General features: G+C 42.4%; 1 protein-coding gene across 4 annotated transcripts; it reads left to right on the forward strand.

Moving 5' to 3' along the window:
• The first annotated feature begins 12,039 nt into the window (after positions 1–12,039).
• On the forward strand, positions 12,040–16,796 carry LOC306940085 (N-acetyllactosaminide beta-1,3-N-acetylglucosaminyltransferase 2). 4 transcript variants are annotated; one of them, XM_079525053.1, is made up of 5 exons: positions 12,040–12,159; positions 12,490–12,620; positions 12,952–13,050; positions 14,006–14,060; positions 14,665–16,796. In XM_079525053.1, exons 4-5 carry the CDS (start codon positions 14,036–14,038, stop codon positions 15,990–15,992), a joined length of 1,353 nt encoding a protein of 450 aa, XP_079381179.1. In that variant the 5' UTR covers positions 12,040–12,159; positions 12,490–12,620; positions 12,952–13,050; positions 14,006–14,035; the 3' UTR covers positions 15,993–16,796. The 4 variants fall into 4 exon arrangements, with proteins under 4 accessions (XP_079381179.1, XP_079381181.1, XP_079381180.1 ...); XM_079525055.1 differs by lacking the exon at positions 12,040–12,159 and having other exon boundaries at positions 12,208–12,620; positions 14,660–16,796; XM_079525054.1 differs by lacking the exon at positions 12,040–12,159 and having other exon boundaries at positions 12,209–12,620; positions 12,949–13,050.
• The last annotated feature ends 334 nt before the right edge of the window (positions 16,797–17,130 follow it).

Here is a 17,130-nt window from a genome sequence, read left to right on the forward strand (position 1 = left end):
ATGAAACCTCATGTAGTGAAATTCTAACGCCTGATTTATAGCAACACCAGTTAACCATATCAATCCTACAGCATGTTCTTTCTTTCTTTCTTTCTTTCTTTCGTTCTTCTGTAAATGTGCCCATCCATTTCAGACTGGAAGACGTCAAGATGACATGTTGGTTTTGAAGTGGTTTGGTTACATGGACCTGACGTGGTCAATGGCTTCTTAATGGTATTTTAAGGGCTTTAAAAGTGACACCTCAGGGATCCGAGCCGTAAATCACGCAGACCTCAGCCATTAATGTTTGATGATCTGCAGATGCATATGGCGGCACTGTAGAAGGCTGATGGTTGTTTAGCCCAGCTGGTTGTTAGATACTTCAGTGTAACCAGTTAACATGCAGGGCAGTGTTGATTTTGACAGTTTACTTTTAGTCATAGTCTTTGGAATAGTTTTCATTTAGTTTTACTCACATTTTAGTCACCTGGAATGTGTTAGTCTAGTTTTAGTCGACTAAATATCATAAGATTTTAGTCGACTAAATCTACAGTTAAGTTAGTTAGCTTGATAGCGTCGTAATGGCTCATTTTACACTTGCTGAAAATAGATGATCTACAAGCTCACAACCACTTTTAAACAGTATTTTAAACTTTAGCTGTTGAAAAATACCAGATCTAGCTTGTATGGTAGATCTGCAATTTGTTTAAATCATTTCAAATCTTTGAAATGAATATATATTCTTTCCCTGCGAACGTTTTTAACTCATATCTTTGCTTCTGGGGGGTTTGTAGAATCTGACCCTCGGTCCTAAATGCAAGCATGGTCCAGGGACCCTCAGACTACCTTGGGGGGGTTCCAAATGAACCTTTACAGGTCTGTAAGTCTGAGAGTTACGGGGGACCTTGGAATTAAGATGTGCCTGAGGACGATTCTACAAATAAAATCCTGACAGTTTTCTATCGACTATGTCAGTGGTTCTCAAACATTTTCATGTCAAGGACCCCCAAATATATATGTACTTGGCCGCCGACCCCCATCTGAAAATATGTTGTTCCAGGGACCCCCCCCCCCCAGGAGCAAAGACATGAGTTAAAAACGTACGCTCTGAAAGAATATACTGTACAGTATATTCAAAGATTTGCGCCACATTTTCACGATTTTTCAAAAATAGCAGATCTACAAGCTCGTAGCGCGGCACTCGGTGCCGCGCTATGAGCTTGTAGATCTGCTATTTTTCAATAGCTAATATATAACACAAAAAGGGGTTCGGTTCCCGCCCAGAATGGGTTAAGAACCACTGGTTTGAGCTGTTTTGTGTTTTCTATAGAGTATACTGTATTCAGAATGTTGTGCTCTCCATGGTGCTGAAATAGCGAGAAGCGCAGCTCACTGCAAACTACCGTAGTTATTTTGCACATAATGCATTCAAGTTGAAGTCGTGTTGTGAGCTTGTAGATCGGCTATTTTCAGCAAGTGTAAAATCAGCCATTATGACAGCATCAAGGCCCGCCAAAACACATTTCAGTCGACTAAATCAACTGTGGATTTAGTCGACTACAATCTTATATTTAGTCGACTAAAACTAGATTAACACTAAAACATTCCAGGTAAATGAAAACTATTCAAGAGACTATAACTAAAAGCAAAAACTTCTGTCAAAATCAACACTGCTTGTGACCACAACGTGGCCTGCCTGCGCATGTGTGTGTGTGTGTGTGTGTGTGTGTGTGTGTGTGTGTGTGTGTGTGTGTGTGTGTGTGGTAAATGACCTCCTAACCTCTCTGGCCTGTATCGTTGTCTGCGAGGCTGTTTCGCTACGAGTCACTAACTCAGTGGAAAACTCATTTAGGACTAATTACAAGGCTCAGGCTTTCTTCCCCCTCTGTCTCTCATTCTGTTACTTTTCTTTTCTTTCAGCCCTTCTTCACCTGTAACCGCCCACTCTCGCTTTCCATTTGTCTTCCTCTTCCCTTCATTCTTCTCTTCTTTCTTCTCTCTCTCTCTCTCCTTGTGCTTAAGTTACAGTCTCAAAGAAGCCCGGGCCACTATACCAGCCAGCCAGAACACTGGCGCACACACACACACACACACACACGCGCATAGGTGCGCACGCACACGCGTGTGCACGCACGCACGTTTGTACTTAACCACTTTCACCTTCACTTTAATATAAAAATAAAAGATTGTCCATTTTCGCTACTTTTGCACAACACTGTTGTAGTAAGTATATGGCATCCATTAACAAATTATAATAATAAAATAAATCCAAACATGTTTTTCAAAAAGTTGACTCACTCAGTCTCACACACATTGCACGTACTCAGTGGTGGTACCGAAGACTGTAAAAATGGGACCCAATGCCTCCCTGCTTGGCACTCAGCATCAACGGGTTGGATTGGGCGTCAAATCAACTAATCAAATGATTCCCGAGCGCGGCACGGATGCAGCTCACCGCTCCTTGGCTGCGGCTCACCGCTCCAAGAGATGGGTCAAATGCGGAGAACAAATTTCACTGCGGTAACGTGTGGGACAAATCGTACGACTTTGACTTTAAGCACAATTTTAAAGTATTTTTTACTTTACTGGATTATCTCCAATTTGTATTACTTCTACTCCACTACATCATAGGGGGAAAGCATTGGTCTTCCACCACTGACACATACTAACTCTCACAGCCGTGCACAAATCAAACACACACAAACACACACTCACATCACACACACACACACACACACACACACACACACACACACACACACACACACACACACACACACACACACACACACACACACACACACACACACACACACACACACACACACACACACACACACACACACACACACACACACACACAAACACACACACACACACACACACACACACACACACACACACACACAGTAGTGTGGAGGAGAGTTGGCAGGTACAAAGGGTTGTGGTCGGTCCATTGTACTGCGCCGAGGTTCAGCCATAGGTTACAATCCAGTCTTAATTAGCACACATAACTTACACATGATTACTCCTATCCATTCTCCTACGGCGACCCCAGAACACACGCACGCACGCACACACAAACTACACACATACTACACTTGTGAGGACATTTCATTTTTACAATTCTTTGCAATTTTCGGCCCTAAACCAATTCAAATAGACAAAGCTGACGAAGCAGCGACGCGTTGTGTTGTGTGAGCTTGTAGTTCTGCAATCTTCGGTGCACGTCCGCACGACACTGGTGTGTAATTGATAATAAGTCAGCCATAATAATGACAACCCTAAACCTAACCCCTAAATGTCTAATTTAACCCTTTAAAACCCGGGAAAGCAACTCTGTGTCATATTACATTTTCGTGTTGGCTATTCAAATATACACCTATACCTATAGCAGATATACATGCTCTTTTTTATAAATCTTGAAAGTGTGCAAACTATCTGGAGCTCTCTGGTGGAGCTGTTGCCCCCGCGACCCGACTATGGATAAGCGGTTGAAGATGGATGGATGGATGGTGTGCAAACTACTGATTTAGAAGCCAAGGCATTAGACCCGGCCTCAGATCTTATTGGGTTATTGTTAACCGGGGAGCTAAATGTCTAATGTAACTGTAACTGTTATGAGGACCCGAGAACTTGCCCTTGCAATGTTCACAAATTGTACCGTACTTGTGGGGACATTTGGGCTTCACAAGTATAGAAATGCAAGTGCACACACACACACACACACACACACACACACACACACACACACACACACACACACACACACACACACACACACACACACACACACACACACACACACACACACACACACACACACACACACACACACACACACACACACACACACACACACACACACACACACACACACGTGCGCGCACACGCAGTGCATGTCTAAGGCTTATAGAGGAGAGGGGGTTAGGAAGGTCAGATGTAAGGAACTCTGGGAGAAAGCGGTAACCCTGTCCGTCGCAGGACACAAAGACAAACATCACAACAAAAGTCCCGTATATGAATGATAGATGACAGGCGTGGGGTCAGCGATCAGCTTGGATCATGTCACACGGGCACCGCGGCGGCACACCGCCTCACCTGCACTTACACGTCTACGGTGGTGGTGGGGAAAAAGTACTCAAATGTTTCAAGTAAAAGTATCAATACTGCAATGTAGAAGTACAGTACTTTGTTACAGGTAAACTTATGGAAATTCAACATTTACTTGACTGAAAGTACAAAAGTAGTGGTATCAAAAAAATGTACTTAAAAGCAGAAATTACTCATTATGCAGAATGTCCCATTTCATGTTTTCAAATGTATATAGATCTTTTGAAAATAGTAATTTCAAATGGCCAAAATGTATATAGGGTTGAAGTGGTGAATGTGTGTTTTGTAATAATAATCCAAATCTACAAAGTAACTAGTAACTAAAGTTGTCAAATAATTGTAGTGGAGTAAAAGTACAATATTTGCCTCTGAAACGTAGTGGAGTAGAAGTGAAAGTATTGGAAATTGGAAAGACTCAAGTAAAGTCCAAGTACTTAAGTACAGTACTTACACCGCTGCAGTGGTTCTCAAACCTGTTTGGCCTCAGTATATCCCCTTATCATTATTTCTGAATCCAAGTACTGCTTGTACGACTACCGCATTTTGCTTAGAAACTATTGACATCAAAAGGTCCAGCCAGTATGTTCAAAATAAACCAGCATAATGGCAAAATGCATATTACTTTCTAGTTTCTATTCATTACTAAGTAAATGTACTTAGTTACTCTCCACCTCTGCATTGGTTACATTTCTCCATGCACTCTCAGAGTTACAAATGGACAAATGGACGGTGAGGATGTTTACTGTGTAGTCAGTGAGTGTTCTCCTTATTGCTCACAGCGCTGCCTGTAATTCACCCAGCAGAATTACTCTCCTATACTTATTGGAAAGCCATTTGCATTTGCAGGGCCAAGACATACAGACAGACGTTTACAGCACTGTGCGATCAATACCTGACCAGCCCATAAAAGGCTGGACGCCATGTAGTCACAGTGAATGAACTTACTTTGTGTCTGTAAACCATGGGGGGTGGGGGCTGAATATAAATATAATATGAAATCCATAACCCCGACTCAAGCCATTAAAACCCGGAAAGTGTGTCATTTTGGATTTTTAAATCCATGTTTTATACTTTAATGTTAAACAAATAGCAGATATACAAGCTAAACATTTTTTTTTTGCAAATCTTTGAATATATATATATTTTAAAGCAAACGTTTTAAACTCATATCTTTGCTTCTGGGGGTCCCTGGAACAAAATACTTTTGAGATGGGGGTCGGCGAGAACATGAAAAGGTTTGAGAGCCCCTTTTGGTGTTAGCATTATGTTATGCTTTAGCTATTGAAAAATAGCAGCGCGCTACAAGCTTGTAGGTCTGCTATTTTTGAAAAATCAAAGAACGACTGACATAGAAACATAGCTTTTTCAGAAAACTGTCAGGATGTAGAAGACATTTTTAGAATCTGATCTCAGGTCTATGGGTTAAGAACAAGATGTAAAAATGCTCATTAACTTCTGTATGTAACCCATGAAAAAAGTTGAATCACTTTTAGAATTTACCTTCCCAAGGCTTTTCTGTTTTGATCAGACAGGAACACGATGAGGCCTTGTCCATATTCTTAAACACTATACAGAGACTTTAAGAAACATAAACAACTAAAATGTCTGGCAAACCAAAAGGTCCACACGTTTATTTTTTCCAACACTAACAATATAATTAGCAATATTACTCATCAATCTTTCGTGGCAATAAAGCATATTAAAAAACAACCATGAAAAATCTGAGATTCAAAAAAGGAAGGAACCCATTCAGTCAAGGTGAAACTCTGAGTGTACAAATCTAAGCGATTTCCCCGAGTCACGTCCGGCTCTGAGAGTGCACCAAGGTGTAACCAAACGGACCCTCAGATTTAAACGAACACTCAGCATTTCACCATGATGTGCAAATGTAAAAAGAAGAACAGCCGGTGGACCATTATCTACTACAGTAGCCTACTTTGAGTTAGGCTTCCACAAAGTTGATGCACACACACAGAGAGAGAGAGAGAGGATATGGTATTAATTTGTTTGGGAAACACTTAACTGCTGTGTAGCTCTGTGTGTGTGTGTGTGTGTGTGTGTGTGTGTGTGTGTGTGTGTGTGTGTGTCGCAGCAGTATTGATCAGGACCAAGGCCAAACCATGAGGAAGGAACAGAGGCTTAATGATGCTTTAGTAATGGACCGCAGGCATGCTCACTTAGAAACAATAGCCTCTCTCTGTCTCTCTCTCTCACACACACACACACACACACACACACACACACACACACACACACACACACACACACACACACACACACACACACACACACACACACACACACACACACACACACACACACAGTCACACACAGTCACACACACACACACACAGAGAGAGCCTTTTAAGGCGGTCAGTGTTTTCAATGTGTTTTAATGTCTCAGTGCTGTTTAACAGTAAGCCTGTCAGACAGGCTGGAGATAAAGTCAACAAGCTAAATAATTCAGCAATTCAAAGACTTATTACAATTATTCACCATATGTCTATTATTATATCAGGGATGCTCGGAAAAAACTAACGTGTGCACATGCACAAAGACACACACACACACACACACGGACACACACACGCACACGGACATACAAACACAATCATAATGCCGCGAACAAGAAGGCACTGGAGCAGCTCAGACGATTTAGGCCCTTAGTTTATTATAACAGGGTGCAGGTCAAAAGTGACAACGTTTCGACGTGTAAATTACATCTTCGTCTGGTCACAATCATAATACCGTAATAATAATAATAATAATAATAATAATAATAATAATGGATTGCATTTTTATAGCGCTTTTCTATCCCACTGCGTGCCTATACAAAGCCGTGTCTTGCCCAAGGACACTTCGACATGTAGACAGGAGGAGCCGGGATTCTAACTGCCAACCCATGGATCATTGGACGACCTGCTCTACCTCCTGAGCCACAGCCAGCCACCCCAATAAAACATTACACAACACAAAATACATGGAAAATAATTAGAATTGCAGAAGAAACTGTGATTGTGTGCGTGCGTGCGTGCGTGTGTGTATGTGTGCAGCCTATTTTAGAAATATAAAGTGTTTAAGTGTGTCTGTGGGTTTTATAAATATTGAACGAATGAAAACTATTAACAAGAGCTTGTGACTAAATAATAACTATGTCTATGTCTAAATTATACATTAGGAACGGCCTTGAAAATCTAATATATCACAATATGTTTGATAAATGCCTCGACATTGATATTGATATTGTGACGATAATAATAATTATTTGTATTATTTTAAAATAGCCAATCTACAAGCTCACAAAGTGTTGCATCTTTATGAAACACAATTTACAATTTAAGCACTTAGCTGAATCCAGAGCGACTTACATTAAGCAAGGAAAACAAGAGGTAATACATACATCAAATGTATAGCAGTAATCTAGAAATCTAGTAGGTCTAAGATTTCCAGTCTAAAAAAAACATCACACCCACAATTGGCGTCCTCACTTTTCTGTCCGCACCACTCAATTCCGTGGTGCTCAGCCAATCAAATCATCGCTATGGGGTACACACAAACACACAAAGCTATACACACTACTGTATGTACTATGTATAGGATGCCAGGGCTACAGTCTGGCATCAGTCTGCATAGCATGCCATCAAAATGTCATTAAAGCCTTTGCATAAGGTCGTCAAGGCTAGGGAAAGTGAAATAGGACTTAGAAATCAGTGGTTCTCAAATGGGGTCTGGGGACCCCCATGGGGTCCTTGAATGGGTTCCAGGGGGTCCCCAGCCAAATTAGTTAATATATAGAGCACTGAAGTCTGACGTCAATATCGGTAGAGGGCGCAAATCCACGGGTTCATGTACTTTTTATTTGCATTGTAATCCCCATAGGGGGGTTTTAGATCGCCTCATATAAGGACTGTGTTTGAAAAATAAACATGTCATCCCGGCCATTTCACTCAAATATGGATATGAAGAATCAACTGACTGAGAGAAAACGCTATTGTTACTGCTACTGAATTAGTTACATTTTCGCTAGAAACAGACTGTATCATATACTGTATGAGTGACTGACGGTCGCAAATGATACAGAGACACCTCCCTGACAGTGAACAGCTTGTTTATTTTTGGACCACAACGAACCCCATGTTATTATGTTAGTGGCAGCGGTGGCCGAACGGATTGCGGAGCGGTCTTGATACCGGAAGGTCGCCAGTTCGAATCAGCGGTCCGACACGTTAAAATTACCACCGCTGAAGTGCCCTTGAACAAGGCATTGAACCACTACGATGAAATGTGTTCTATGAGCAGGGCCTGGCTGGAAACAAGTTCTTGAGCTTAGCCCAGATACCCTGGGTAAATATAGTAATCATTTCATTTCATTCTCCATAGAGAAATTACTTCCGTGAACCAGGCAGAACCAGGGGATGAGCGAGTGAAGTCAGGACTTCGGCGCTTTAGTCTATAGCATCAAATCAGTTTAAGCACTTTAAACATATGCCTATATACATCACCTATTTGAAAATAGACATACAAGTTCTCAACCAGTCGCAATGTGACACGTTGAGAGCTTGTAGATCAGCCATTTTTAAAAAGATCTTGAAAATTTGAGAGCTTGTAGATCAGCTATTTTTCTAAAAGATCTTGAAAAATTGTGAACATTTGGGGATAAGACATCACGATATAGCCGTATCAGCTCATATCAATGTATCGCTACATATTGCCCGGCTCTAGCTTGATATGACTCCTCCTACTGGAAGAAGATGGAGGTGAGAAAAGAGGAGATAAAAGAACGGAAACAAAAGGAAAGAAAAAACTAAATGAGATCAGACGATACCACAAAATGATAATAACTCAATGCAACGCTCAGTAAGTCAACACACTATACAGTATGTTATTAACCCATTTAGGACTGATAGCCAGATTCTACAAAATGTCTTCTAAACTCATGACAGTTTTCTGAACAACCTATGTTTCTATGTCAGTGGTTCTCAAAGTTTTTCATGTCAAGGACCCCCAAAATGATATGAATTTGGCCACAGACCACCATCTCAAAATATGTTGTTCCAGGGACGCCCAGAAGCAAAGATTTAGTTAAAAGTGTTCGCTGTGAACGAACATATATTCACGCCACATTTTCACAATTTTTCAAAAATAGCAAATCTGCAAGTAGATCTGCTATTTTTCAACAGCTATGTTTAAAATATTGGTCACGTCCTTCGAGCAATGTGAGTTATTACAGCAGTACAGCGTATCATATACACATCTGTCTGTCTGTCTATCTACAGAATCTATTTATCTCTATGAAGGAATAAATACAAAATACAAGTAATAGGATTTTTTTTGCAAGAGAGGATTCGTACTACAAAGCACAAATGTGACAAATGGGATCAGAAGATATTCAGAAATATTGTGGGTGGTGGTGTGTACCACACAAAATAGCCCTCAAACCCTTTTCATGTTTTGAAATGCATCAAAGTGTTCCCCCTGCATTTATTACTTGTAGTCTACAATAGGCTACATCCATCCCTCTTCTCTCTACAGTGAATCCTGCATTGAATGTTTTCCCCGTCTAAAAGCAGGTCCGCTATTAAATATCCGTATTCACAGATCAATAGATTTTTGTCCGATGCGTAGAATACTTTAAGAATTTAGCAGTGCTCACACTGCCAAAGCCCTCAACAGTACCATGTGAACCAGCTTTCTACCACTATAGTGGCCTCGCATTGTTCAGTGTGACTGTAACGCCCTCAACTGGTCATAGACGGTGCTACATGTTCCACTCGTCTTGCAGTATAGGGCATTACTGAGGACTGGAATCCATACATGCTATATACATACACCACTACCTCTCTTACTGCTACTAGGCTGCTACTGCTATTACTAGTACTACTAGTACTACTACTACTACTACTACTACTACTAGTACTACTAGTAGTACTAGTAGTACTACTAGTAGTAGTAGTACTAGTACTACTACTACTACTACTAAGTGATGCCATGGAAGAATTAGGCCTACTCGCATGTTTTACTTAAGTACAAGTATCACTACTGCAATGTAGATATATAGTCCCGTATTCAGGATGTACTTGAGTAAAAGTACAAAAGTGTCGGTGTCAAGTAACCAAAGTATAGTCATTGTGCAGAATGTTCCATTTCACAGGTTCAAAACGTATTCAAAAACTCTTTTGAAAATAGCCGATTTACAAGCTCACAAGCGGCGTTGTGATGCGACGTATTGTGAACTTAAATCTGCTATTTTCAAATGGCCGAAACGTATTATATATACTTATATAGGGCTGAAGTGGTGAATGTGTTTTGTAATAATAATCAAAAGCAGGGCGCCTAGGCCTAGCGGTCCAGGTGCATGCCACATATAGGCTCTGGCCTGACAGCGCGTTGCGTGTTCGAGTCCCATTCATGAAGACCTTTGCTGCATGTCTCTCCCCTCTCTCTCTCCCTCTTTCGTGTCCGTCTTCAGTGTCTTCACTGTAACTATCAATAAAGGCACAAAAGCCAAAAAAAAATCTTTAAAAAAATAAATAATAATAATAATCAAAAGCTTTCATATAGCCTAATTGTAGTAGAATAAAAGTACAATATTTTCTTCTGAAATTTAGTAGGGTAGACGTAAAGGGTATTGAACATTGTAAATACTGAAGAAAGTTTAAAGAAAAATTGTAGGCTACTTACAGTACTTGAGTACATGTACTATAGTTACTTTCCATCACTATACTATTACTACTACTTTTTTCCCCCTGGTGACTATAGCAGACTAGGGGAAAAGGTACAGAACTATTGAATTTAAACCACCTTCACAATAATGCTTTGTCTCTGACACAGCCTACAGCACCAACACAAAACAGAGTGCTCTGTCCTGTCTACCCTGCTCTACGGTTCTGAATGTTGGAGAACGACGGAAAATGATCTGCACAAACTGTCAACCTTGAACCGTCCACACCAAAAGCCTACGGAAAATACAACGAATATTCTGGCCCAAAATCATCACCAAACCAACACCTTCTTGACCTGTGCAAACAGGAAAACATGGATGGATACCATCCTTATGACAAGACGGTGGAAATGGATTGGGCATGTAATCCGTATGAGAGAGCAGCACAACATCACCCAAACTGCCCTTCAAAGCAAAGCAAAGCAAAGTTACTATATTTACCCAGGGTAACTGGACTAAGCATCAGATACTTGTTTACAGCCAGGCCCTGCTCATAGAACATTTCATGGTAGTGGTTCAATGCCTTGCTCAAGGGCACTTCAGCGGTGGTAATTTTAACGTGCCGGTCCGGGGATACGAACTGGCGACCTTCCGGTATCAAGACCGCTCCGCAAACCGTTCGGCCACCGCTGCCACTAGACACCAGAGGGCAAGCATAAAAGAGGCCGACCCAAGAACAGTAGGACAGTGGAGGGAGAGTTGAAGACCCTCCATCACACCTGGGTGGGGATCTATAAAGACGCTTGCTGCCCTACATGCCAGCCGGCATAAAGGGCAGTAAGTAAGTCTGACACAGCCTAAGACTATATGATTCTAGCCTCTGCTACTGTAGCTCTGTGGTATGGGACAACACATTGAAAGAAGACAATTAACACTATCGTATACATAAATGGCAGTTGTAATTGTTGTCAGTGCCAGTGGTGGGGAAAAGTAGACCTATACTCACATGTTTTACTTAAGTAAAAGTATCAATTCTGCAATGTAGAAATACTCTGTCACAGGTAAAAGTCCGGAATTAAAAATGTACTTAAAAGCAGTAAAGCAACATTGGCATCAAAATGTATTTAAAGTACCAAAAGTAGAAGGTACACATTAATGCAGAATTCCCCATTTCACAAGTTTCCAAATGTATAAAAAAAAAAATCTTTCGAAAATAGCAGATTGGCTATTTTCAAATGGCCAACATACAGGGCTGAAGTGGTTAATGTTTTTTTAATTGTAGTGGAGTGGAGTACAACATTTGCCTCTGAAATGTAGTGGAGAAGAAGTTGGAAATACTCAGTAAAGTACAAGTACCTCAAAGTTGTACTTATAGTACTTTACACCACTGGATGTTGTGAACGACGGTAAGCCAATAGGACATCTGCATGAGAAATTGTAAACAGATATGCATGGTGCACAAACATCTAGCATGTCTAGGATGTATTTATGTTATAGGCCGCTATGGAGCACGTGCTGGCAACAAACATTAGCAAACTGGCAAAGTAGCACACAGCATTTGTTGTGTGTCAAACAACTATAAAACGAAATAAATTATAGTCCTACCTTATACGACTAATAGAAGCTTCCAGACGTTTTCTCTCCTGCATGTTCGGGGGAAGTTCAATTTTGTTCAGTCTTCCCTGTTTAATTGAAAGTTTGAAACTGACTTGCATCACTCCCTTTGTAAACAAAAGTGTTTAGGCCTACTCTAACATCACGTCACCAGGCTTTCCACCACCTCGGAGGAAAACACAGGTACTCCTACTCGTCTCAGAGTTGAGGAACGTTGGAGTTTGGAGAGCAGCCTCTACTCTACGTGTTTCAGGTAGGTGCTTGCACAGCGACAACGTTGTCGCACATTGGCCAAAAGACCCAACAAAACTGACCATTTCTTTGTTGGAAAAACATAACAAAACTGGCGATGATAAACAATAAGCTATACGGAAATGGATGGATATGCCTCTGTAGGTCTACTATTGTCGGCAGACTCGGCACATTTTATTTTGACAGTAATGGCCAGGACCAAAATAGTGACGCCACTTTATTCTACTAATAACATTTTTGTTTTGTTTTAATGCATAAATTATAAACAAATCTCCCCGCTTTTTCCTACCGCTCCTCTGGCGCCCTCTGGTGGCCGTCCTGGTGACCAGCAGTCTGCACTCTGCAGTCTGCAGCCCCCATCAGACAGCTTCGTGAAGCTGACGGTGACCACTCAGGTTGTGGGCGGGGTCTATGGTCTGGACCCAGGCTAGGTAATGCATGCTTTAAGTTTTGACATCCCCATCATGCAAATATGGAATAAACACTGAATGCAAATGATCTGCCAACGTAGCTGCAAGGATTACAGTCAGCCAGCCAGCCACTATGGTCAGCCAGTCAGTCAGCCAGCCAGCCAGCCAGCCAGTCAGTCAGTCAGCCACTATGGTCTCTCAGATGCACTTATATTAGCCAGGTGTTAATTATAACAGATACTAATACTGTAACACTAGAGAAAAACAAGCCCAAATTTGCGTATAATAATAAGCATACTTGGCAACACTGCTCTGGTTCCATTTGGACACTCTTCAGAGTTATAATTAAAAGAACTCTGAGGGTTTTACTCTGAGTCAGGGGTGGGCAACTTTGACGATGGAGAGGGCCACTATATTTCCACACTCACTCCAGAGGGCCACATTGCATATTACTGTTGTAGCAAAAACAGCTGATCTACAAGATCAAAACATGTCGCACTGTGACATGTTTTGAGCTTGTAGATCAGCTATTTTTGCTATATTATTTGAATTGAAATCCTGAATAATGTTTTTGCCATTTTGGAATCCTGAAAAGTATTTCATTTCATTTCAAATGCCTTTAATTATAGTTATGTTAACTTTATGAACTGAATACAAATTCATTGGACATAAACAAAGACAATAACATTTTAATACTAGTCATTAAGCTACTAAATCTAGACTGAAGTAATTAAAGTGGGTCATGTTTGCATGTTTGGAATTGTAACAGGTGAAATCAATAATGTATCAGTATTCCGATATTAACCTGCGGGCCGCATTAAGTGATGGTGGGGGCCGCATGTGGCCCCCAGGCCGCCAGTTGCCCATGTATGATGTTGGATAATCAGCCTCCGTGGAGCATCATCACTATGGTGACAGTATCTCCAGGGAGTTGGTTGTGGGTTTGTTAGAGCAGGGAGTTTTTTTTTCTCCTCAGTTCTCCTGCAACTGCCTCACTGCGACTTCAATGAACGAAGACGATAACTCACACGGTACTGCTTTTTTCCACTTTTTAAACTGTGTAATTGTATTTTTATGAAGAAAAAAATTGAATGTCCGCACACGATATACTGTATGTCTGCTCCCCGTCCTCTTTATTTCAACCTAACAATTTTGTTAGGTTGAAATAAAGAGGATAGGGAGCAGACATGTAGCCTATCGTGTGCGGACATTCCATTTTGTTCTTCATTTGATAATTGTTTGGGTCCAGCACCGTATTTAAAAACTGTGGGGATGTGCATACCTTATTCCTTTTTTACTATATGTTTTTAGCCACTTGAACCCAACATTAATCAAAAACTTTAGCTCTGCAAGCAAAGGATTGTGGGTTTTTGCTATTTTGGAGCTTTGATGTTATGGGAGAAAAGGAGTGGAACTAGTATAGAGCACTGAGTGTGTGTGTGTGTGTGTGTGTGTGTGTGTGTGTGTGTGTGTGTGTGTGTGTGTGTGTGTGTGTGTGTGTGTGTGTGTGTGTGTGTGTGTGTGTGTGTGTGTGTGTGTGTGTGTGTGTGTGTGTGTGTGTGTGTGTGTGTGTGTGTGTGTGTGTGTGTGTGTGTGTGTGTGTGTGTGTGTGTGTGTGATTTGCGCGCAGCACAGACGACGCGATGGCGCGCTGCAGATGCAACGGCCGGCTGCTGTGCATGTGCCTCCTGCCGTGCATGATGACCTTCCACCTGTTCATCTACGTCATGGTGTCCGTGTTCGTCACCGTCTCCTACACGCCTCCGCCGATAGTCGTCCACTACGTCGCCCCGGGGGCGTCGGCAAACACGAGCGCCTTGGCCTCGCACCCGCTCGGGCCCTTCTGGAACCTGCGCCTGGAAGAGGGCGCGCTGTGGAACCGCCTGCAGCACGCCTGGGACCGGCAGAACAACCCCATCCTGCGCAGAGGAGGGAAAATGAGTGGAGCGACGGGGGCGAGGAAAAACTGCACCTCGTTCGTGCGCCTGGCCGACACCCCGGACGACTTGCTGCGCGACTTACCCGAGCAGATGCGGGCGTTCATCTGGTCGATGCATCGGCGCGAGTACCCCCTGCTGATCGACCGGCCCGGGACGTGCGGCGCGAACAACGCCAGCGTCGGCCCGGACACCCCCCCCATGCTCCTGATGGCGATCAAATCCCAGGTGGGGAACTTTGAGAACCGGCAGGCCATTCGCGAGACGTGGGGGCGTAGCGGTCTGGTCAGAGGCGAGGCGGCGGGCGGGAAAGGCGGGCTGGTGCGCACCGTCTTTCTGCTCGGGAGGCAGGACGCCGCGACGGGCCCCCACCCCGACCTGGGGAGCCTGCTGGAGCTGGAGAGCCAGCAGCACGAGGACATCCTCCAGTGGGACTTCATGGACACCTTTTTCAACCTGACGCTGAAGGACCTGCTCGTGTGGCGCTGGGTGCAGACAAGCTGCCCCGGGGCTCTCTTCGTCTTCAAGGGCGACGACGACGTGTTCGTCCGGACGGGCGCCCTCCTGGACTACCTGCACGGGCGGTGGGAGGAGCATAGCGCCGTGAGGAACGGGTCCGACGACGACGTGCCGATGGAGCTGATTGTTGGCGACGTCATCAGCAACGCCAGGCCCAACCGTGAGCCCGCCGCCAAATACTACATCCCGGAGAGCTTCTACAAGGGGGTCTACCCGCCGTACGCCGGCGGGGGCGGCGTGGTGTACTCGGGCTCACTTGTCGCGCGTCTGAGAGAGGTTTCAGAGAGAGTGCAACTTTTCCCCATCGACGATGTCTACCTGGGCATGTGCCTTCACAGACTGGGCCTGTCCCCGGTCCATCACCAGGGCTTTTTGACATTTGACCTCCCGGAGTCCGAGAGAGACAAGTCGTGTGCTTATAGATCTGTGCTGCTGGTTCACAAACGCAGCCCCAAGGAGATGCTGACGTTGTGGAAGCAGCTGCAGACTCCACCTCCTCCGTGTTGAGGGGACTTGTTCCACAGCCAATTATTTTTAAATTGAAGTTGATGATCAAATAAACTATATTGTTGTTGTCACGTAGGAGTTTACAGTGCAGGTGAAAGACAGTTTTACATGTTTTTCTTTTAATACCAATTACCTGGTACAACTACATTCATGGTATTGTCTTTCAATATAAAGGTGCACATCAACTCATAAGCCACATTTGGCTCTGAAGACCTCACACTATAAATATAATGAATACATTCTGTGCAATACATACATATTTATATTTTGTGACTGAACATTACTTTGAGTTTCATCTTCAGAACTGAATGAAATGCAGCAGTTACAATTAGTTAAGAAAATGCAGTCATGACACATAAGTCATCATCATCATCAAGATCTACAGTACAGAGTACACAGTAAACTCCAAATGTTAATTTAACTGTGAAGAGCAATAGAGCATACAAATGGAGCCCAATTTGGTTACATTTGTACAGTCTTTTGAGTTAAATTAACACAAAGCATTTTACATTTAAGAAGGTATCGGCACTAACATTTGATTAAAAGCAAACCAGGCTGTTATTAACTGCAGAGATGCATTGTGACACTTTCTGCTAATTAATTTAATTATATTTAGCATAATAAATTGGATTGCAGTAATCCACTTTTAAAGCTTTTATTACCTGCTGTAAAATGAATTGCCCAGCTTGGGACATTAGTTTAGCTACAAATGGAAATGTCTCTTCTAGGCTACTTTTCTATTTCTATGCTGTGAATTTGTGAAATGTAATTATGTACAGTAAGCATAATAAACTAGTGATGAGATTCATGTGTTATTGAGGTGATCAAGTCAATACAAAATAGCCACTATTGAGCATTACTGTTTGATATGCATAAACCTTTTCTCCCCAGATAGAATTGATCTGACCTTTTATTAGTCATATAAAGTAGGTTAACCCCTACAGTGGTTCTCCAACCTTTTCAAATCAAAGACCCTTAAATTGATGTGTATCCTATTTGTCTGCGGTCCCATTTGAAAATGTTTTGTGGCAGGAACCCCCAGAAGAGAAGAATTATTCAAAAATGAAATCAAACATTTTCAATATTCTTTCAAAAATGTTTTAAAAAAAGAAAAAATACAACTTAGGCCTGACTCACA

This window comes from Electrona antarctica (assembly GCF_951216825.1).
Source record: "Electrona antarctica genome assembly, chromosome: 16".
Classification (NCBI taxonomy): domain Eukaryota; kingdom Metazoa; phylum Chordata; class Actinopteri; order Myctophiformes; family Myctophidae; genus Electrona; species Electrona antarctica.